This window comes from Lepidochelys olivacea, assembly GCF_965140295.1.
Source record: "Lepidochelys olivacea isolate rLepOli2 genome assembly, chromosome: 8".
In the NCBI taxonomy this organism is placed as follows: domain Eukaryota; kingdom Metazoa; phylum Chordata; order Testudines; family Cheloniidae; genus Lepidochelys; species Lepidochelys olivacea.
Window position 1 is genome coordinate 24,276,824 of NC_140418.1, and position 23,514 is coordinate 24,300,337.

Sequence of the window (23,514 nt, forward strand, 5' to 3'; positions counted from 1 at the left end):
AGTATCAGTAGGAGTAAGCTTGATTTTGTGTTAATTTTTGGCAAGCACCATTCACATTTATATTTGCAATGTGTGCTCAGATACCATGATGAGGGGTGTAATAGAAACAAACCCTCAAAAGGATAATTGATGAGATACATTAATACAAAGAGGAGTGTTCTCAGCATTAATAAGGAGAATTGTTTTGCTTGTGGAATTTAAGGTAACACTATGGAGAGGAAGCCCTCTACCTGGCAAGGGAGATTGGTTAGTCAAATGCACTGCTCTGCCACAATTGTATCTACTTCACACCTGAAAAGGAAAAGCAATGTATATTCCATACTACAGTATTGTAGGCTTGCTCTGGATTGCAATGAGCAGAAACAAATAAAATACATGTTATTTTTAGACTAAAAACAAGTGCAATAAAAAAAAACCTGATTGAGACAACCAGGCTAATTCCAATTACAATGATTATATAGTTAGCTAATTCAGACATTAAATCACTTTCAATTTTTATTTCAATTGTGATAATTTAAATGCTGAATCAGATAATACAAAGCTTAACAAGCTAGGCAAAGAAACCCAAGAGAGATTTTTTTTTTTCAAATCATGTACGAAACGCTACACCAGAAGTAAAAAAATATATTCTACTAATACACAATGCATGATAGGAGTAAAAATGCCTACCTAAAGCAACTCTTGCAGCTGAAGCATCATAATTAATCCAGAATGAAACCCAGGAGAGGATAGTGATCAGAATGGAAGGCATGTATGTCTGCAGAATGAAGTAGCCAATGTTTCTCTTAAGTTTAAAGCTGAGAGACAGCCTTGGGTAGGCACCTAAAAAGGGAATATTTAGGCATGGCCGTGATTTACTTTTGTATACCCTTAACATTCTTTGCATCATTTCAGTTTTACACTCTTGTTTACTATGTTACAGATTTAGCGTACACGCAGAATTGCCTTAGTTGGGGACAACCAACTGCAGATTTTATAATGAAGTCTGTATTTAACAGTATTTTGTACTAAAGGTGTTGAGTCAGTAATACATAGATTCACAGCTGCTGCTAATTAAAATCTCCTATAATCAGCTGTCAAAGTACATTTCAGAGTGCCAAACTGTGCAAAGGCTTTAGTCTTTGGTGGCTATTGTATGGCAGCTCAGATTGGGAAGATTGCTTCGCACCTAAAGTGGCATTCAAGGTCACCAGGCGCTAAGGAGTATTGCAGGAGTGCTACTCAGGCAGGGTGATAGTGACCCTGGTATACAGGGCCCTCACTGGCATATGCACACTGGATTGCCACTATTTTGAAGATTTCAGAGCACACATTCTTTGCATAAGTCTCTCCCACAGAGCTGAACTTCACCAAGAATGAGCAAGTGAATGGGACTTTCCTGAACTTGGCTACAGACAGACAGCAGCCGTGTCAGTTACTTAGGAAACAACAGTCAAATAAACAGTACCGGTATGATTCTGTTACCTCTCACGTTGGTGTCACTACACTGTTTTAAATGGAGTTACTTCTGATTTACACCAGATCTAGGTGCTGTGTCCCAAACGGACCACACCCCCAAGATTTAAGTCCTTCAAATAATAAAGACAGCCTCCTTCTTGGGGAGAAGTTCAGCCATAAAAGAAACATACGGATCATAATGGAAGGTCGGTGACCAAACAGTATTGACACTATTTTTATTTCAATAGCTCCAGCTGGAGTTACACTAAGTCCTCCTAAGCGAGGAGCACATCTCTCTTAGCACCGTCCAGTGTCTTGAAGGTGGAGTTAGAAAAGGGAAATGCTAATGGGACAGATCCACAAGGGCTCCAAGAGCCATCAAAAACGCAACCCATGTGGAGAAAATATTATCAGCCTTTTTTTTTCCTAAATGCATATGTTGCCAATTCTGCTTCCCCTCTTTGGGCTACATAGCGCCTTCCCGGCCCTGCTGAAAATCGTTTTACTGTCGACCAAGGGAGAATTACAAAACCCTGTCCAACAGGATTAGAAGCTCGTGCAGCAGAAGATGAACTAATTTGCATAAGACCTCGTAGCTTGGCTCCATCAACCAAAATACAGAGAAGAGAGATGGGTTTTCTTGTGGGTAGGTTATGTCTTGAAGAATTTAGCAAGCTGAGGTGCACAACCAATTTCTTCAGCTTTCATGGGCTAACTTACTGTAGAAGCCAGACAATATAGTTTACTGGAGCGAGCCGTAATACTAGAGATTAATGTATCCTAATTAGAATGAAAGGTCAAGAGGGCCAAACACACAGGAATTCTCTGTGTCAATTCATCAGTGATGTATGTACTAGACTGTGAAAATTCATTAGAATATCTCATTTGCATATTCAAAATTGTTTCTCTAAGCTACTTCTGGCAAATTTTCATTCAGATCAAGGACTGCACCCTTGCAACAAATCTATTTCTAAAATTATTTTCAGTGAGCAAATACAGTTCCCCTTAAACTCCCCTTCTACAAACCTGTAGAGAAAACAACATTCTTGGTGACAAGCCTGAAGTCTACAATGGAAAATTGTGGCAGTTCAATCTTTGTCACTCCTGTGACTGCATTATCACCCCCACGCCAGTAAAATTCAATGTCATCTGTTGTATAGCCATCTATAAAACAGGAGCAAAGGGTTATGGCTCTGATATCAAGCAAAGTTGTAATGAACAGTTCAGTACATTCATTTTCAGGAACTTGGAGTAATTTTAATTGCATTTCCTAAATTAAAAATATAAATAATGTAACAGATGTGTATACATAGTCACAAACAATGTACAATCTAGTTATAAATATGATTATGTCAAATGGCAATTTTAAGTGTGTGTGTGTGTGTGTGTGTGTGTATATATATCTTTTCATTGATTCAGTCAGATTACCTTAATAAAATAAACTGATAAAAGGAAATTAGATTATACAAGTACGCAGCACAGGTGGAGTCCAGTATACAGTGGTTTACAGATTTATTTAATCTCAACTATCAGAAAATAGCATTTAATGTACAATATAATCAGTCTATTGTTGAATATGGAACTTCAGATGCTATATTCAAAACCTATTTTATTTTTTTTTAATTAAAAATAGATTCACCCTTTTATTGCCCAGAAATTAAGAAGTCAAACAAAAATAGACACCATTATTGTAGACATCATAAATAAATGTGTGAGCCCTACCTATTTTGGCTGTACAGCAGCACATAAATTGTCCCTAAAGCTGTGCAAATGTGACATCTGCCATCTTGGCCAACACAAGGATTGACTAGGAATCCCCAGAACTGAAAGAATGAGTCTCTACAGCATGAGCTAAAGAAAGAGGCAAGCTCTGTAGCTTCTTGGTGTAACAGACTCATGTTCTCTGTGGACCTGGCAGAGACGGGGGTACATAACACACACTGACAGCAAGAGTATATAAACTAGGGCTGTCAAGTGATTAAAAAAATAATTGCAATTAATCGCACTGTTAAACGATAGTAGAATACCATTAATTTAAATATTTTTGGATGTTTTCTACATTTTCAAATATATTCATTTCAGTTACAACACAGAATACAAAGCATTCAATGCTCACTTTATAGTTATTTTTGATGACAAATATTTGCACTGTAAAAAACAAAATATATTTCAATTCACCTAATACAAGTACTGTAGTGCAATCTCTTTATAATGAAAGTTGAACTTACAAATATAGAATTATGTACAAAATATAACTGAATTCAAAAACAAAACAATGTAAAACTTCAAAACCTACAAGTCCACTCAGTTCTACTTCAGCCAATCGCTCAGACAAACAAGGAATGGGCAGCATTACCTCCTGCAAATTGTAACCAATGTAACCTGAAAGTGAGAACAGACATTTGCATGGCACTGTTCTAGCTGGCATAACAAGTTATTTATGTGCGAGATGCACTAAAGAGTCCTATGTCCCTTCATCTTCAACCACCATTCCAGAAGCCATGCATCTATGCTGATGACGGGTTCTGCTCGATAATGAGCCAAAGCAGAGTGAACCAACACATGTTTGTTTTCATCATCTGACTCAGATGCCACTAGCAGAAGGTTGATTTTCCTTTTTTGGTGGTTCAGGTTCTGCAGTTTCCACATCGGAGTATTGCTCTTTTAAGATAGCTGAAAGCATTCTCCACACTTCATCGCTCTCGGATTTTGGAAGGCACTTCAGATTCTTAAACCTTGGGTCAAGTGCTGTATCTATCCTTAAAAATCTCACATTGGTACTTTCTTTGTGCTTTGTCAAATCTGCTGTGAAAGCGTTCTTAAGACAAACATGTGCTGGGTCATCATCCGAGACTGCAATAACATGAAATATATGGCAGAATGCAGGTAAAACAGAACGGGAGACATTCAATTCTCCCCCCAAGAAGTTCAGTCACAAATTTAATTAACATTTTTTTTTAAATGAGCATCATCAACATGTCCTCTGGAATGGTGGCCGAAGCATGAAGGGGTATATGAATGTTCAGCATATCTGGCACGTAAATACCTTGCAAATCCGGTTACAAAAGTGCCATTCAAATGCCTGTTCTCACTTTCAGGTGACTTTGTAAATAAGAAGCAGTCAGCAATATCTCCCACAAATGTAAATAAACTTGTTTGTCTTAGCAATTGACTGAACAAGAAGTGGACTGAGTGGACTTGTAGGCTCTAAAATTTTACATTGTTTTCTTTTTGAGTACAGTTATGTAACAAAAAGAGTCTATATTTGTAAGTTACACTTTCAGGATAAAGAGATTGCACTACAGTACTTGTTTGAGGTGAATTGAAAAATACCTTTTCTTTTGTTTATCATTTTTACAGTGCAGATATTTGTAATCAAAATAATAATATAAAGTGAGCACTGTACACTTTGTATTCTGCATTGTAATAGAAATAAATATATTTGAAAATGTAGAAAAACACTCAAAAATATTTAACAAATTTCAGTTGGGTTCTATTGTTTAACAGTGCGATTAATCATGATTAATTTTTTTAATCACAGTTAATGTTTTTTGAGTTAATCACGTGAGTTAACTGTGATTAATCGACAGCCCTAGTATAAACTACGAACATTAATGAAGGAGGTGCAAAAGCAAGTAAATAAACTAGACACAATGACTTGTAATGTATTAAAAATGCAGGAAAATAAATGATTGTTAACTGTAAAGGACAATTGTGATAGGGACAGAAATTTTATCTGTAGTCTTCCAGGGTAACTGCATAAGAACGCTTGATGGGCAGTTGAGCATGATTGTAAAAATCTTACAATACATTTAAAATAAAACCTTTTACATTGCTTGAACGTACCTGATTTCAAGGATAATGGACATTTATAGCACACTGGCAAAACACTGCACACTTCATGACTACCTGAAAACATATTAAACAGTCTCCAAATCTATTAATTTCTGATCAGCCAAGTGTAGAATAGTACCAGTGAAAAGGTGAGCAAATGTACAGTGCTTCATCAATTTATGAAGATGCAAATGCAGGAATCCTTCAGAACATTAGAATGGCTGGGTTCAAAAGCCTGCCCAATATACAGAATTAGTTTTAAAGCAATCTCATAGTGTGTGTTTTTCTATTGCACTGTGTTTTTGTCAGTTTCAGCTTTCTCTGAAAATGACCGTTTTCCTTCTATATTTTATGGTACTAATTGGAAGTCTAACACTCTTTGAGGAAGCAGACAAAGAAAATAGAACAACAGAAGTGAAAAGTAAATCAGAATGCATGAAAAATTTCTCCTGGTGTAAGTGGGGTATTTTCTCTCACTTTGGGCTCCATCCTATGAGGTGCCAAGCACTATCAACTAATCATCATGAAGGACTGAGCCCCAATACATGGGACCAAAACTGTGCATGCTACAAAAATCTTGCTTTACTCAGTGTGGGGGGTTTCATGATTTGTTAGGTTAGGGCAGAGGTGACCCAACGTGTTTTCAACTAATTTATCATCTTTTATTCATAGTATTCATGTAACTGGTCTGACTCATTCTCGTGTAATTGCTTTTGTTTTATTCCCTTTTGAAAACTCCATGCACAACAGTTTGTTAGTTAAAGTCATCTGTGAAAACAGACAAATAAGCTTTCTATTTATTGTGGAAGAGCGCCATTCCAGGGTGTCCCATTGTGACCTAAGGCAGCCCTGCACGCACCCTGCCCTCAACAATCTCTCAGTTCTTTGTAATGGCTCGCTCTGTAATGGGCTAGAGCGCTTGAACAAGATTCTCCCTGTGTGGGGTCTTTTGTCTTAACCCCCCAAGGCCCTCCAAAAAAACAAAACAGACTTTGAGGCCCTCAGGCCACACCCTTCCTTCAGCCCACAGCCCTTCATCTTGGGATCTGTGTAGCTTCATTCAGATGTCTTCTCCAGGGTGCAGGAATCCCACAGTCGCCTTCTGTCTGTGCTGTTCCCAGGTGGGAACACCAATTAACAAATGCTAAGGAATTAAGAGAAATCAGGATATTTACAGATGTCTTGCTACAACATTTCCTTAATCTTAGCCACAATTAAAAACTTTACATATCAGTCAATGATTGAATAGATTGTTAGCAATTGGTATTGACAAAAAACCTGGTCAGAAAATGAAATGGAGAAAAACTGTGCACATTTTTGTGAAATTTTATTTTTCCTTAGGAATTTGACTAGTTTTGGTTAGCAAACGCCATTGGTAAAGGACCCGATACTTCTCCACTTGGAAGAGTAAGGATCCATAGCTCAAGCTGCAGCAGGACATTCTCCCTAACATATCCAGAACCTCCATAAGTGACATGGGCTTGAGTTCAAGCAGAGAAGACCCCAAAATTGATCACTTATTATAGAACATGCTTTTTCGCCTTTGTTTCACTTACAGACCTTTTCCCCTTGTCACCTGTAGGTTTGCCAGAGGAGCCAAGTGTAGTTTGGGTGGACAACCTTTACACCAAATGAATCTTTCCTTTCTCTACCTGTGAACTAGGCAGTGCCATCAATAGGATTAAAGTTGGCAAAGTTCAGCACTGGCAAGCACCCACAGTGGATCTGGAAGGTCATGGTGTTTGATATTTATAAATACAGTAGATGTCTATATAGTCTAAAATAATGCAAGTCTGGGAAAGAGCCAAGGTCACTGCAATCTGTCGACAAAAGCCTGATCAGGTGTAGTCCAGGAAGCGTCAAGCGTGATTGCAGAATGAGTTATACTGATGCTCCTGAAGTGCTATAGTTGCCACAATAACCAATGATCAACATGCTTTTTGATCTTCAAGACCCTCCTGCTGCAAGTTGTTTGCATCTTTGGTAACTAGAACCATTAGTATACTATAGAAAATTATCTTCATGGAAAGCTACACAGTGGACTTTAAGGTTTCAGAGCATTAATCAACAGTGCAATGTATATAGTACACACAAATATTTTCCTATGGATAGCAAAGCTTCTGTACAACTTCCGTAGTTCAGATTGGGTTGAAATTGTTCTACTATACTGACTAGATGATTAAAAAAGCCAAATTACATACTTACTCCAGAGATGGGAATTATTTTGTTCTGTAGGGAAAATAAAGCATTTCACAGCTTAATTATGCTTTCCTGAAAACTGCCTAATTATACAAGAACCCCTTCTCAATCCCTCATTTCTTCAATTAACCTTATTCTATTTTCTCCGCAGCCTGGAAATATCTAAAGGTAGATATGGAAGAACGTGCAATACTTTAAATGTTTCTTTCCAACAGAGATGGCCTGAAACTTATGGGCTCTATTAACTGCTGGACAGGTTTAAGGAACACATAGGTAAGGCATCCACTTTCCCCTTTGCCACATCTGTCTCTGTAATCGATACCACTGTAATTTCTGAATTAGTGGACTAATTTATGTGGAAAATGCAACTGATAACCGCTTACATGGTTTTCCACTCCCTTTATATTCATCACTCCACAATGTTACTCATGGTAAATGTGTATCACACATTGTTAGGGTTAGTCCTCCAGCATCATCTGCATGTTACTGTACTCAATGTACTCCACGTAAGTTTGTACGAAAGATTTCCCCCCCCCCACAGTTCCTAAGGTTGACTCCACTTAGAACCAAATCTGTTGTCATTTCCCCCACTGCCATCTGGAAAGAAGACTTTCTTTTCATGCTGTGCAGCAGCTGCTCCAAAATGAAGAGCAAATGAAGAGCTGCCTACCAAAGAGGGAAACTGATGACAAAAAATGGGACACTGGTTACTAACAAGGTGTTTCTAGTCTGTGCAGAATCCTTGATTTCAAGTACTATGAGGAAATGTGCTTTATTCCTTCTCTCTCTCTCAAAAAAAGGAGGAGGATAGGGTAAGGGGTGCATGGATGGACTTTGTTAAAGATAGATTTAGGGGACAGACTACTATGTTTTCTTCTTCCATGTTTGAATGGAAACAATTCTCTACACATTTATCCTGAACAAAAATCCCTTATTCTATGTACTCAGGTCTCTGATCATACTTCAATGCCTAAAAGGGTTTTTACCAAAGATGCCTGGAAATTCTGCAATAGATCAGGTCATCATGATGCCCTTTTTCTTCCCTATTTATGGTTTATCTTCGAGGAAAGATGTGAACATTTTAATAAGAGATAATGTTTTCTGGTCTACCACCATCTCTGTTAGATCTTTAGAATCTACATTTCTGTTTTTGAAGGTAAAAAAATAAAAATGCAGCAGCAAACATGCTAGCACAGATCAGTAAAGAAAGACAGTTGTATGCTATGAAAAAACAAGTAAAAACAGTGTCCTTTGAGAGGTTATGCAAAAGCATTCTACGTGATTTACTGTGTAGTTTACTTTTATTTATAGGAAAACATCTGCTCACACCATATTCCAAATTAACATTTATTTAATTTCAACATTAAGCTCTGAATTCTAGGAGATCTCCTTGAGCCCTCTAGGATGAATCAACAGCATGTTTTGATGTCAGGGTTAATTACTGTACTTTAGAACTATAAACAGAATAGGAAAAGAAAAAAAATAAATTAGCAAAACAAGTTTATTAGTGTCTATAAACTGCATGCTGTGTATACATTAAAACATCAGGATAATTATTTTTTTCCATTTGGGAAAATAGATTGAAGAAAGTGTTTTAAAAAACCTAAGCCAAACTTTTATGAAACACAAATTACAAGTCCTTTTCTGAATCTTTCCTCATGGATATTTAACTACACGTCTCCCACTCAAACTTGGGTTCACCCAACAAATGGCTGTTGATTTCTCTGCCAACACTTTCTGAAGCATTCCAACTTTTCCTTTAGTTTCTTCAAGAAAGAAAGTGTCAGTTAAACAGCTCCTGTGTTCTCAATGGGAGTTGCCAGGTGCTGAGCACTTCTGGAAATCTGGCTTCTTCATTTAGGCACCGTGAGGGGAGTTGAGCCCTTTTGAAAATCTTGCCACAGGAATCTAAGCAAAAGATTCCAAAACATTCAGTTTTGCTGTGGTAAAGCTGTGCACAACACCCTGCTATTTAAGGCACTAGAGAACATCTATGGTACAGAGAAGTTAAAATGGGGCTTTGATGTTGGATATTAACAGCTTTTTCATTCATCAGTAACAGAAGACAGACATTTCCTAAAATTCTACAAGTATTCAGAACCCCATTAAAACATTTCTCCTCCTGGTCTATGTAGAATGAATAGCCCCATTGATTTCATTGCATGGAGGAGGAGAGAGGAATATTATGGGGGGGAAACTGCAAATGAATGCCATTGTGTACTGCTAAAATACCTACAGGTAATCTGAGACAAACCTACTACCTACAAAACATCAGCCAGTAAAATGAACGGATGCATTCATTTCCTGGGTGGATGTTTTGCCAGTAATAGTTATAGGTCCACTTACCTGTGAACATAATATACGTCAGTAGGTATTTAGGCTTCAAGACATCCCTACTTGCTAGTTAAATGATTTAATGCCCAGGCAATTTTAAAGAGTAATAGCAGCCTGGAAAAAAAATCAGCTTATAACAATGATAAAGAAAACATAAAAAGAATGAGTAATAGATCAATATTTCTAAAGTATCAGAACACTTATGGATCCTGCACACCAAGTAGGTCAAGCACACCAAGACTAATACTTCATCATTCATTTTGTACAAGAAGATTCCTAGCAGAAGGCACAATTTGATTTAAAATGTAATATGATTGTAAGAGAGTTATTGTTCTACTGTATATTACACTCTACCTAAGTATGTTACCAGGAATGGCTGATTGCTTCCCCTCCCCCATATCATTTATATATCCATCAGAATCACGATTCACTTCACATTTAGAAAGTTTTATTTCTCGTTCCTGTCATTTGTCACACATCAGCAGTCAACCAAATCAATACATTGTTCCTGCAAATATGGGGTCTGATTCTGAGAGGAGCTAAGCCTTCTTAACTCCCAGTAGCTCAAAGAGCAGTTTATGCTTTCTTAATACCTCACAGGAAAGGGACAATGGACTATGGAGTATTTTGAAAGAAGAAGAAAACACACACAAAAACTATAGAAAAAGAGCCATTAACTTTTTGCAAGTTGAAACATTATTGCTTAAGACTGAATGGTTTTGCATTTTAAACTCAAGATGTGGTTAATATATACAATACATAAAAATAAACCTGTGTGAGAAGTCTATAAAATCTAGTACAAGGTTTATTGTGTGGAAGTATTTGTTTACACAGGGCAACAGTCAATACAAACGGGGGCTATTTTAAAGATATACACACACACACATTGTATTGCACACACATCCAGATAAGGTGTGTGTATAATATAAAAAATGTCAGGCAGTGGCTCATATTTCAGTATTTATATTGTGGTAGCACTGGAGATAAGGGATCAGGTCCCCATTATGTCCAATATATAAGTAATGAAGAGCAAATCCCTGTCTCAAAGAGTTTATAATCTAAGTATAATAAACATAAACAAACCACAAAAAAAAGTGAGAAACTGTTAGAATCTAGTAGACAAACCCAGGTGAGGGTTCTAACTCTGGTTGTGTCTCAGCTTCAGGAGCAGTCATGGTCAGATATGAGGTATTTTGCTGGTCCCGTATTTGTGGAGCCATATTAACTGCAAGGCAGCAGAAGCCTACAGTGAGCCCTTTTCAGCTACCTCCTGCTTGGTCTTGACCCAACTGCCAGCTATAAAATGGAAGAAATTGCCCCTCAAATTGGCATACTCTTTCAACAATTATAGGTGTCAGCAAGTGTGGTGGCACAGAAGGGGCAGAACATGACAACCTCCTTCCCGCTACAGGCCTGAAGCCTGAAGACATAGACAGAACTGATGATACATGGCGCTTCTTGTCCCCCAGCTCTTCTTCTTTCAAGAGTGACATGAGGCACATCAGAATTAGGCTGCATATGGCTTTTGAGTGAAACACTATCCACCACAGCCACTTTTTTCTTCATTATTGCAAAGAGTAGCATAAGAAGGCACCCAATATAAATATGCTGGTGAATTTTTATTACAGAAAAAAAGCATGTTCGTAACCGAGGACAGACAGGTGTGGTATTGTATACATAGAAATTATATTTTAAAATTAAGAAAAATCTACTGACCCACTAGAAAGGAAAGACTACAAAGCTATTTTAGGTCTCATACCCTGCCTCTGTCAACTAGATTTTCTTTGGCAAGCTAAGAATGTAATCATGAAATAATAGCCTCCCTAAAACAATAAAATGGAGAGAACTGAGATTAAATACTAGGTTGAATGCTTTCACTAATAATATACAAGTTTGTCAGAAACTCTTGGGTTTAATGCATATGAACCTATTCAAATAAATGAGTTGCTCTATAAGAAGTCTAATTCAGGATCTTGACATTTGTAGATCCTTTACCATGGAATAAATTGTATACAGAACAAGGGCTTGGAAGATAAACATTTACATTTCTAGTACAGTGTATGGCTGAGTACATATACTGTAAAGGTAACATTCTCCATTTTTATTTATAGAACACCTGTGTATACTACCTGCTTCAGGTGATTTCTTTACTGGTGCAGTAGCTTTTAATAACCTACAATGGTATTTAAAGATTATCATCACTATTTTACAGATGGAGAACCCGATACATATCTATGGGTTTAGTCATGGACTGTTTAGTTTAACTTCTTTTTATTCATGATGTGTGACTGTCATCTAAATCACACAGGAGAGAGCAATGTATGTATGTATCACTTAGGAGGGAGCAATACACCCATTGCCATACTATATGTACTTTTTATTTATTTAGATTTTGGTCTTACACAAAGTTGACATCACAGGACCCCCTTTCAAACTTCTGCCTGCAATTTACATACATATAAAAACACAAGGACATAGAGGACAAAGATGTAGAAGTTGGCCAAAGCAGCAGCACTTGTTTCTCCATTGTTGCCATCTATCATTTGACTACTATTCACGTGACCAATACAGGTTAAACCTGCTCACTTCACTTTCCCATTACCCAGAAATCCCAGCCTCAACAGCTCCTGCCCTCTTTTAATGCCTTGTCAAACAGATGGACTTTGTAGCCTGTGTGTGTGTGAAAATGGGGATTACAGCACTTCCCTACCTCACAGGAGTGTTGTGATGAAAAATGAATTAGATTGTGAAGCATTTTGAGATCGGTTGATGAAAAATGCTATATAATAGTAATAGTTATAATTATAGCACTGCCTATTAAGGATGCCTGACCCATTTTCAGTTGCTTTTAACTTTGACAAATATTAACTGTTCAGGCTGTAATTGTCTGTGTTGGGTATCTGCTGTCAGGTTGATTTTTGTGTGGAGATTTCACAACCTCCCCTGGAAGGTTATTACATGGTTTTACTACTCTTTTAGTTAGGAATATCTTGATATCTCACCTAAATCTCCCTTGCTGCAGATTAAGTCCATTACTTTCTTTTCTTACCTTCAGTGGACATGGAGAACAATTGATCAGTGTTCTCTTTATAATAACCTTTAATAAATATGGAGACAGTCGTCAAGTCCCCCCCTTAGCTTTTTCTCAAGACTAAACAAGCCTAGTAATTTTTAACTTTCCTTATAGTTCAGGCTCTCTAAACCTTTTTATCATTTTTGTTGTTCTCCTCTGGACTGTCTCCAATTTCTCCACATCTTTCCTGAAGTGTGACATGCAGAACTGCACACAGTACTGTACTCCTGCTAAGGCCTCCCCAGAGCTGTGGAGAGAAGGACAATTATCTCTACTTCATTCAATTACCTGTACCTTCATATGAAGCCAATCTAAATGTATGGCCCAGGTAACCAAAACATTAGACTGGGATTTTCTAGAAAACAAAGGCAGTTAGACATCTAACTCTCACTGAATTTCAGTGGCATTTGGAGTCCTCACTCCTCTAGGCTGCTTTAAATGCCATCCTTAATGAATTAATTGAAGATCTTACTTTGACCTTATAGAGTTCTTTAAAGCAGAGGCAAATCCAAGTCACCTTTCTCATGTTGAAGTCAATAGGACAACTTATATAAATAAGGGCAATAGGATTTTGCCTATAGTCTAATTCATCTGGCGATGGAAAAAACAGTGCACATGGACCACTACTACTGACCCAAGAAAGTTCCTCCCCCCCCCGCCCCAATAGTTGGTCTTTCTGCATATAGTATTAACGTTTTTTTTGCATTTAACTTCAAAAACTCTTCCCCTGGCTTTCAGGCTCTAAGAATTTAAACAGAAAGGAGTTTGTACAATTTTCTGACTACAGTGAAACTCAACTGAGCCTCCCAGCTGCCAGTTACAGTGACCCATCAGAAGTGAAGGGAGGTGGGGTCGCCACCCTCTTTGGGTGGTACAACAGCAGGGCCAACAAAAAAAAGCCTTGGCAGCTAGAACTCAGGGCCTGGAGCTTCCAAGCTGAGACAGTGGGTTCTGGGGACCAACCAGAATCCAGGACAGCTGAGAGGGATGTGATTGTTTCAAAAACAATTCTGAAAGTGCTTGCAGATAAAAAAAAGTTACCTGTGCTTTAAATACCCTTGAAATGTATTTAAATGCAAGAACTAAGTACAGAATATTTAAAATACTTAAGTGGAAATATGTAGAGCATTTTAAATGACTTAAGTGCAAATGTACTTCAGGCCCTGAGTTCTGACTGCAAGGGCCTTTTTTTTTTTTTTTAAAGTACAAATGTACTTAAGTATATGGGAACACTGATGTATGTGCACAGGCGCGCACACACACAGAGAGATGTACAAATAGCCTTTAAGTCACTTTGTAGCCTCAGATCCCTGATGTATATTCTCACTGCATCTGGTCTTTCTAACCCATGTTCACTTTTTGTCTGCATACACCTTCCATATGGTTTTCTTCTGCTGACAGGGTACTCAGTCTTCCCCTCCATGGAGGGTAGTGTTAACTGCAGACTGTCAGTTTTTTATTAACTGCATCTGGGACATCTTTGGACTCGTTCCTTTTGTGAATGTCAAGAATGGCATAATTTTAGCAGAACAAAATGGCACCAACTTCTCCGACATAAAGAATAGAATTTTCATTCTTTTCCTTAAGGCATTGTACTCTTTCTTCCTTGAAAGAGACTTTAGTTTTCCCCATACACATTATTTTTTTCTACTGCAATGAACAGTGAAATGTACACAGAAAATATCATATTAAACAGTTTTCAGTTTGGAAAATTCACAAAATAAATCAGTTTATATTACTAATCTACAGCCAAGTGTCAGACTACATTTAATTCTGTATTAATCCTCCAACAACTACAAAATCATTCACAAACACACAATTGGTTGTACCACACACATCAGGACTGACCAGAGTTCTAAAACGTTAAATTTCTTTGTATCTGAGGAACACTTGAATAAGAAAAGAATGTTGTTGCCGTATTTTGATTAAATGCTCTTTCACAGCAACACATTCAATTTCAGTAATATTATAATTTAAAAGTGTACTAGGTGGACTACAAGGATGCTAAATAATTATGAGTCCAAGATACTGGAGTGTCCTCATAAATCACAGTTTGAGCATCTAAGCAGGTGTGCTGAGAAGTACATGTTTACTACTTTTAAGAGGAGATTTTCAAAGGCATAAAGGTGAATTGCAGTATCAAAGCATGGAGTTGTTACGTATCTCTATTACGAAGAATGATATTTAGATGGTAATAACAATTTGCTATTTAAATTTGAATCTCTATCAGTTGTAAGTAATCAGTGAAGATTTAATATAGTAACAGCAATCTTATTAATTCTTATGTATACGTGATCTATTTTGTACCTATTTATCACTGATTGATTGTATATGTGTTTTAGAAATTGAGATTTTCAGCAAAGTTCATTCAAATACTAGCAGTTTCTAAACAATATCTAAACATACACTCACAAAATAGCCAATTTGATCTTTTCATAGCAGTGCCCACTATGAAAATACAAATATGCTTCACTACTACACAGAATGTTGATAAAGTTCCAAAGCACGGAAAATGTCACAGCATCATTCATAACTGTCTTCCACACTCAGGTAAAAAAAAAAAGGGGGGGGGGGGGATGGAAGGAATAAATATTCTCTTCAACACCTAAAGGCCTGCCATGAAAACAAAGAAAAACAATGTCTGTTTTGCTCATCCCAGCAGACTTAAGGTTCAGGAGAGAAAAAAACCAAACAAACCCCACCTTTCACCTTAAATAAACTGTGAAATGCACTAAATGAAACTATTAATCCATGTAGGGGGTCACTGTTAGACCTTCCTGATAGGAAGGTCATCAACACCATGGCTGCAATCTAAATACAAATTTCAGAGTGGAGATGCCAGTCTAAAAGGCAGAAAACAACAGAGAAAATGAGTCACCTACTAGCTGGATATGGAAGTGTGCCATTTGGCATTTGACAGATACCAAGCAGATCTTTGGATTATCAGCATCTGGACAATCAACCAATTCATCAAGAACATCAATATCATTCACCAAACAGGGTAGAATAGATTTAGGGCTAAAGTAAACTTTATTATAATTTCCATTATTTTTATACCTTCTAGGTTATAAAATCATCTCCCAAAATTGAATTTTCATGTTCATGAACCACTTATTATTATTCTTCAGGACTCAAGTATAAACTGGATTCTTTCTACTTCTAACCTTCCAAATTATCAATATCTCACAGTATCAGCACTTTCCCTAGAAATGAAGTACTGTAGCCATGTCAGTCCCAGGATATTAGACACACAAGATGGGTGAAGTAGTATCTTTTATTGGACCAACTTCTGTTGGTGACAGATATGCTTTTGAGATACATAGAGAAGAGCAGCTCTGTGTAGTTTGAAAGCATGTCTCTCCGACCAACAGAAGTTAGTCCAATAAAAGTTATTACCTCACTCACCTTGTCTCATAGAAATGAAGACTACTGTTTGGAGAGACCAGAAGCATAAACCCAGATGGTGCAAAATGATCATCATACATTTGAAAACCACTTTAAGTAAAGAATGCCCTTAATTGAATATTTTGAGGCACCACAACTGGTTTAAGAATCCTAGCTCTGTCCTTATTTCCAGGTTATGTCCACAGCAGTAAGTGCTCTGTATCAGGCCTTGCAGTAGCATTCTCTCCTTGAAAAATACTACAACTGAAAATAATTTTAAAATACAACTGAGCTAGAAATAAGCTTAAATGCTTATGACTGATTCAGAATGCCGAGACATTGCCCTTTTCACTCCAAACTCTGCTCCTCCTCGCCAGACCCTGAATCTTCAATATACAGAGTGTACCAGATACATTCACACAGAGTGCCAAGTGTGTGACAGATGATATGATACATCGGATTCAAAATTTTCATCTGAACACAACTCTGTGAATGAATCATTTATTTCTTAAGGATTAACTGGGTCATTATATTAAATCCTCCTTTAAACTGGTGGACATGTGTTTCATTTGACTAACATTTCCACTGGATTTGCATTGCATTCTGTTCACTTGCTTCTTAAGGGATTACATAACCTAACATGTACAGTATAAAATCAACTCTCTATTTCATTTCAGGATCTGTAGCCTGATTTTCTGCATCTTCAGATTCACTAGTCCATTATAACTGGATGCATTCATGAAGACTAGTAAGTCATCACCATCAATAGTGAGGAGGCCACAGCTGAGTCCTGAGATGTACATGGATCTAAGTGGTGAAAATCCATAGGTACCTGAGGTAGCAAGTTCAACTCTGATGTTCAGTGAAGGGAAACACTCACTGCCAGTCCTGTCTAGCGGTTGGGTGGGGTGTGGCAGGCTGACTTCCTCCCATCTCGGGCATTCCCCTTTTCCATTGTAATGCCACTCTGCAGTGGTCTGTCCTTTCAGGGTATGTCCACACAGCAAAGAAAAACCCACAGCTGGCCTGTGCCAGTCGATTTGGGCTCACGGGACTTGAGTTGCAGGGCTTTTTCATTGCTATGTAGTCAAAGTCCAAGTTGGGACTTGGAGAGACCTTGTGATGACTTTAGACACCACAGGCTATTTATTTAGTCTTAGATTTGGAGAGCCAGACATTTATAGGATCTGTCTATGTCCAGAGTCCTCAGTAAACAATACTCTTCCTATTCAATACAATTGAATCCTGACTCTCCTCTATCACATTAGAGATGGAGTTGAGTAGGCTGCAGCACATTCAGGTGCTTATCCAAACCAAGCTTCTGAATCTTTTGACAATTACCACCCATCAGTACCCTGCATGGAAAATTGAGTATCTCTGTGACCAACATTATTAAAAACATAATGCAACCAGAAATATAACTCAAACAATCATACATGAATGTCACAGTCCACACCACTGCTCAGCTATGAACCAGGTACTGTACTGAACAAAGTGTATTGGGATGTATCTGAGACATCTTGGTATAAGGCCACTAAGTCTGAATTTAGAAGCCCATGTTAAGCTATTTTTGAAGATTTTGTGCCTCATGACTATCGTCCCTATGGGCCACATTTTCAGAACCCCTCTGAAGGAGCAAATCTCCCCCACAAAAATTTCATCCACAATTGAATTGGACACATGTTTGAGTGTATGTGCCTCCAACTATCTGAATGTGAGAGTTATTTGGGTACTTAGGAGTACAATTACTTAGCTTTGCACTGAGGATACATTTTGTCAGTGCAAACTGCATTTAGGCCAGGCCTCATCCTTTCTGAAAATTTATCCCTGATAGTGAATAGGGCCAGAATTTGGCTCTATCTAATTGAAATTTATTCCACAGAAAATTGATGTGCAAACAAATATGCGCTCTGGAAATAAAGAGGAGTTAATTTATAAAACAACTTTTTTCACACACAAACAATTACTGGAATTTACAAAACACATCAATTTGAATCAATGTGTGTTGGATGCGACTCCCCTTATCTTACTTAAAATGTTGCTGGTGTTCCAAAATTGCTATTGTGAGTTTCCAAGGTGACCATTAAAAGGGCTATTAAAGAGTCATATGAGGGAAGAAGGATAACATGATCGTCAACTCAAATGTTGTTTGTACATAAAAGCACTGGTTTCAATGTCTAGGTTCTCAATGATCCCATCAATAGCCTAGAGTTCTAATGGTGCTGTACATTAAAAAATGAAAGAAAAAAATGAACAACATCTGGCGACCTTAATATATTAGAGGCAAAACTGCATTAATACTCCACTTTGATTAATTATTCCATAGCTGTATTAAAAATCTAAAGCCGCACAAAGAAACACATATCTGTAGAAGGAAGCCCTCCTGATTGGTGTTCATGCTGTTTGTTCAATTTAGGAAAATATTATTCATTAAGATCTGTTCAATTGCAAACTATTTGTGAAGCAATGTCATGACAAATTACCTCATCCTTACCCTCAGTATTCCGGGCATTACAATTTCTAAAAAGACTAACTATTTTAAAGGATATGTTTGATTATGGGGGAAAAGGGATGCTGTTCTACACTACTTCTGGGCAAAGAAAAAAATGCCTTGCCAAAATCATTAAGTTAAGGAGTTAAGGCTTTAAATAGGTATAATCAACTCATTAAGAAAAAAGCCACAATTGCACATGGGTTAGAGTTAGGGTTGTTTCCTGGACACTTAACTATGAGTTTCCAGAAATTATTTTCTTTTAACAACACAATAAAAGTTCTTTTGTTACATATGATATATATTTGCAAACTTTTTCTTAGCCTAGACTTTTGTCTGGATAATTCCCTTCTTTTCATAATGTTGTCAAGGAGAATTACTGGTACTCCACGTGGAACTATTTACACGTTAAATGTGTAAAACAGAACACAGCTATTTTGATTAGATACATAAGTCTCCATGTTGGGACATCACCAGTGTTTCTTCAGAGCTTCAGTAAATCTGTAAATTTCACAGAAGTCTTCACACAGGTTGGTTTGGCTCTGAATTTTGAGTGATCATTAGACTGTGCCTGCTGATTTCTCAAACTCTTTCTACCTGGCTTTAGCGCTTGAAGGCTTTAGTGCTGGAAACTCTGACTATCGCAGAAGGGAACATACCACTTAGCGGGCAGAGGCCCAGATGCTTTGCTGGGATACTGAAATAGTTAAGTAAATTTCTACACCCCCCCAATTCCTCCTTTAAGGATCCAGCTCAGAAAAACAGAGATACAAACATATCTGATGTTTTGTGTTGTGAACAGGTCTGCCGACAAGGGGGGCAAAGGAGACAATTGCCCAGGGGCCCGGGCAATTTAAAAGGGCAGTAGCAGCGGCCAGGAGCCCCGGGCCCTTTTAAATTACATGGGTGGGTCGCAGGGCTCCAAGGTGCGCGTGGGGGTGATACCAGTGGCGGAGAAGGCAGCTGGGCATGCATGTGGAAGCCCTGGCCATGCTGGAAGAGTGAGCACCTCTCATTAGCTTTCAAGGGTGGGGGGTGCTGCTCAGGAGGCGGATAGCTCTTTTTCATTAGTGCTATGCTGTTTCTTTAGCTATTATACTTCGCTGCTGGCTCCATGTGTATAATGATTGTGCTATTAAATCAGTTGTCAGGAGCACCTGCAGGGTGAAACAGGCTGCTCTTGTGGTCTTCTAAATCTAAACAAACAAGTGAGCCATCAGCCATCCCATGAGATTACATCAGTAGTTTTCAAGAGCTCTCAGACCCTGGCTGAAGCCCTGGATCTGGGGTCATCCCAGTAGTGTAGCTAGGCGGGGAGCGGGGCAAGGGCCACTCCCCCACCGAGCAGATGTGGCACCTTTTTAATTACTTGGTGCCTTTAAAATTTCTACTCAACCGGCGGTGCTCCGGGTCCTCCCACTCTCTTGTGGGCTTTCTTCAGACATAGCAGCCTGGCAGCCTCCATTCCCTCCTACAACTAAGGTTGCTGATTGCTGTTACTGGGTCTTAAATATTTCCAGACCCATTCAGTCTCCAGTCCTCTAGGTATTTCTGCAGCTCAGGAGAGGTCAAGATAGTCCATCCCTCCCTACATGATTCCAAGGGATAGAGAACCAGTGTGGGAAGATCTCTTAGAAGGGCATATTCAGCAACACTTGCAAATGCAGACTTTGAACTATCGAGTCATGCTAGTTAAAATACAGCTTCAGGGCTCTGGTATTAGACCAACTGCCTGGACAGGCTATGAATGCAGTTAAAGATCAAGGGGGAATATTCTTGCAAAGGTACCCTATCAATCCATCTCTACCATCTGCTGTGCTGGTGACAATACTTCAGGATTAGACTAGATCACCAAGGTCAGGTCACAATCCAGTGCCTCTGGACCCAGACGACCAAACCTCACCTAATATCCTGGAACTGAGAACGGTCTATCGACGCTGCCAGTCCTCCCTGCCTTGCCTGAAGGGCATCTGTTTGCAGCAGCTTGTGGACAATATACTACTACTGCCTTGTGCTATAGAAGCTGGCAGGGTGGGGCCTATCTATGACCTCAGAGGGCTGCCACACTTTGGTGCTAGTGTGTTAATCACATTGCACCCACAAAGCTCTCCCTCCTCCAGAGACAGAGAACAGCCCTGGCAGGAAGCTGCCCATCACAAGGGGTCCCTGAGGCAGAGAGCCAGCCATAGAATACCCTACCAAATACCAGGCCGGTTCTGTTCCAAGAGCCCAGGGTCTGCAATGCATTCACTGCTTCAGGACTGAAGCCTGTCGCTTCTCTAGGGCTTTCCTCTAATTCCTTTCATTCCCAGGGTCCTGGCAAGGGCCAGGCAGGACAGAGCCAAAGTGCTGCTCTTTGCCCCAGCTTTATAGTCCCCGCTGCCTCATCTGCTGGATTTCCGGTCCCAGAGGTGAAGCTGGACTCTGCACCCAATCCCAGATCCCTGAGTCTGAGCCTGGCTGCTGGCAGTTGACCAGCCAGGGCTGAGGTTGCTCACCAGAAGTCTCTGCTCTGTGAGGTGAGAGAGGTTTTCCATCAGATTCTCTATTCCCTTCATTCAAGACTATCTGCTTCACGCCCAAGTAATCTGGCCTCTTGCTCAAGGTAGGATTTCAGCCTTCTGCCATGTACTCTCAATTACTGAGATAATGTCCTGCTCTGTAACCACCTTGATCCCAGAACATAAATGTGATATTCCCCAAATTAATGGAGCCCCCCCATTGCCAGGAAATTCAAAGCTGTTGTTGCTGTTGTTATTCTTATTACTATTTGCTGGGGCCCCGTTGTGCTGGGTCCTGCACAAACGCATAGGAGAACACCAAACCTTCTACAAAGAAGCTTCCAATCTAGATGGACAAGCTGCAATGACTGATAGCTACCGACAAAGGCAAGAGGATGTGGGCACATACAACATTATATGATTGTTTATGTGTGTGTCTTTGGAACCCCGCTTCAGGTAGCTGAAGATTGCTATCAAATCCCACCCTCATTGTTCTCTTCTGCAGATTAAATAAACGCAGTTCCCACAGCCTCTCCTCATAAGTCATGTGCCCCAGCCCCCTAATTATTTTTGTTGCCCTCTGCTGGGTTCTCTCCAATTTCATTCCATAATGTATTTATTTAATTTAAATATATAATTCGAAATAAATTCTACATCTTATATTTGGCTCACAATTTGTTTAATACTGGTACTGAAAAGAAGTTAACTACATCAAGCAATGCCACAACTTACGGATAGTGGGTTCTAATGTGTTACCAATAGGATAAAAAGTCATGTCGTAAATCTCAGCTGTCCCTTTCTAGGGGGTGCATTGACTGTTCTGCCTTGGGGCCCGGAATTGCTGTCGGCAGGCCTGGTTGTGAATGTGTGTGCACGCGCACGTTAATAGGGGTGTAGGTTGCTGGAAGGAAGATTATCATGATAAGAAGCAGATAGGACAATACCAAATGAAGAAAGAGAGGGGTACTGACTGGCTTGTTGCTTCTTCAGATCTACATGCTAAGCAAGACTGGCTTTCCCTTGAACAGCAGCCCCATGACTGCTGTCAGGAGCCTCCTCACTCTCAAAGCAAGCATCTCCTCTCGCACAATACTCTCCTTTGGTGGAGCAGAAAGAGCCCTTGAAAGCTTGTGAGAGAGGAGAGACAAGGAGCCAATGAGAGCTGCATGCAATGGTTGTTTGAACCTTGAGAGTTAATTATTATGCAGGTTCAGTTTTGGTTTTCAGGTGCCATAAAACTGAAACAAACTTTTAAAATAGTTTTCAGAGCATCTTTTAAATTTAATATTTTCTTTGCTTAATATCCTCTTTCCCACCCTTGTTGGTCCTGTATTGCTATTCTCAGATTTCCCTTGTATGGTATCATTCGGGCACTATCATCTTCACAATTCAGAAAGCAACAGCTCCTTCCTCATGTTGAGAGAATCCTTTGGAATGTATTTCTGACAATTGCTATTCACCCGAGAGGTAATTCCTGGCATACCCAGCTAGAGACGGTACCTGTAATTGAGGCAGTTGCCATAAAGCCCTGGTAATACCAAGTTTTTTAAGGAGCTGTATTCCACCAGTAGGTTTTTAAGTCATGAGACTTTTATTCTGTTTTCTTCCAGTTCTTGTATGATAACTATGTCAATATGCAAATGTATATTACATAAAGTTGCCTTGTGGGCTGGAAAAGCAGGATATCTGCATGTAAATGTGCATTAAAAAATCAACAACAATATTTTAACATACATAAAAGGTAATTAGCCTCAAATACAAGCGTGTGAATAAAATGCAATTTTTATGCTGAGAACCCCATGTGGACTGCACATCACTTGTGCCTTTCAGATAGATGCCTTTCTTAAAAAAAAAAGCATACACCAACACATGAATAATAAAATAATGTATAATACACAATGCAGCAATGAAACCACTATTAACATTTTATAATCACTATATTTTCAGAAGGACACATCTGCACAGCTTCACTAATGAAAAGGCTGATTAAGATGCAAATTCTGTCCCATTTTTTTTTTAAATTGCCCAGCTATATTTGCTTGGAAGATTATACAGTGAATCAAACTTGTTACTAACCCTACCCCTTCTCTGCTCTCTTCTGCTGCCCAGAACCTCTTATAGCAGCAAATCTTTCCTCTATCCCAACATATACACACAACCCAGTGCTCATCTACATGGTACACCATATCCCCAACTACACTGCGATTATCAGTTTCAACTCCTCCTTGCCTAGAAAGTGCCACTCTTTACTTGTCTGTCAA

General features: G+C 38.8%; 1 protein-coding gene across 2 annotated transcripts in view; it reads right to left on the bottom strand.

Annotated features, from left to right (window-relative positions):
• Positions 1-23,514, bottom strand: part of GABRB2 (gamma-aminobutyric acid type A receptor subunit beta2) — a 245,246-nt gene that overhangs the window by 23,691 nt on the left and 198,041 nt on the right. For both annotated transcript variants that reach the window (XM_084637283.1, XM_084637282.1), the window contains exons 7-8: positions 2,464-2,601; positions 670-822 (exon numbers count right to left, since the gene is read on the bottom strand). In XM_084637283.1, the coding sequence (XP_084493409.1) occupies positions 670-822; positions 2,464-2,601 (291 nt within the window). The remainder of the gene's footprint in view (positions 1-669; positions 823-2,463; positions 2,602-23,514) is intronic.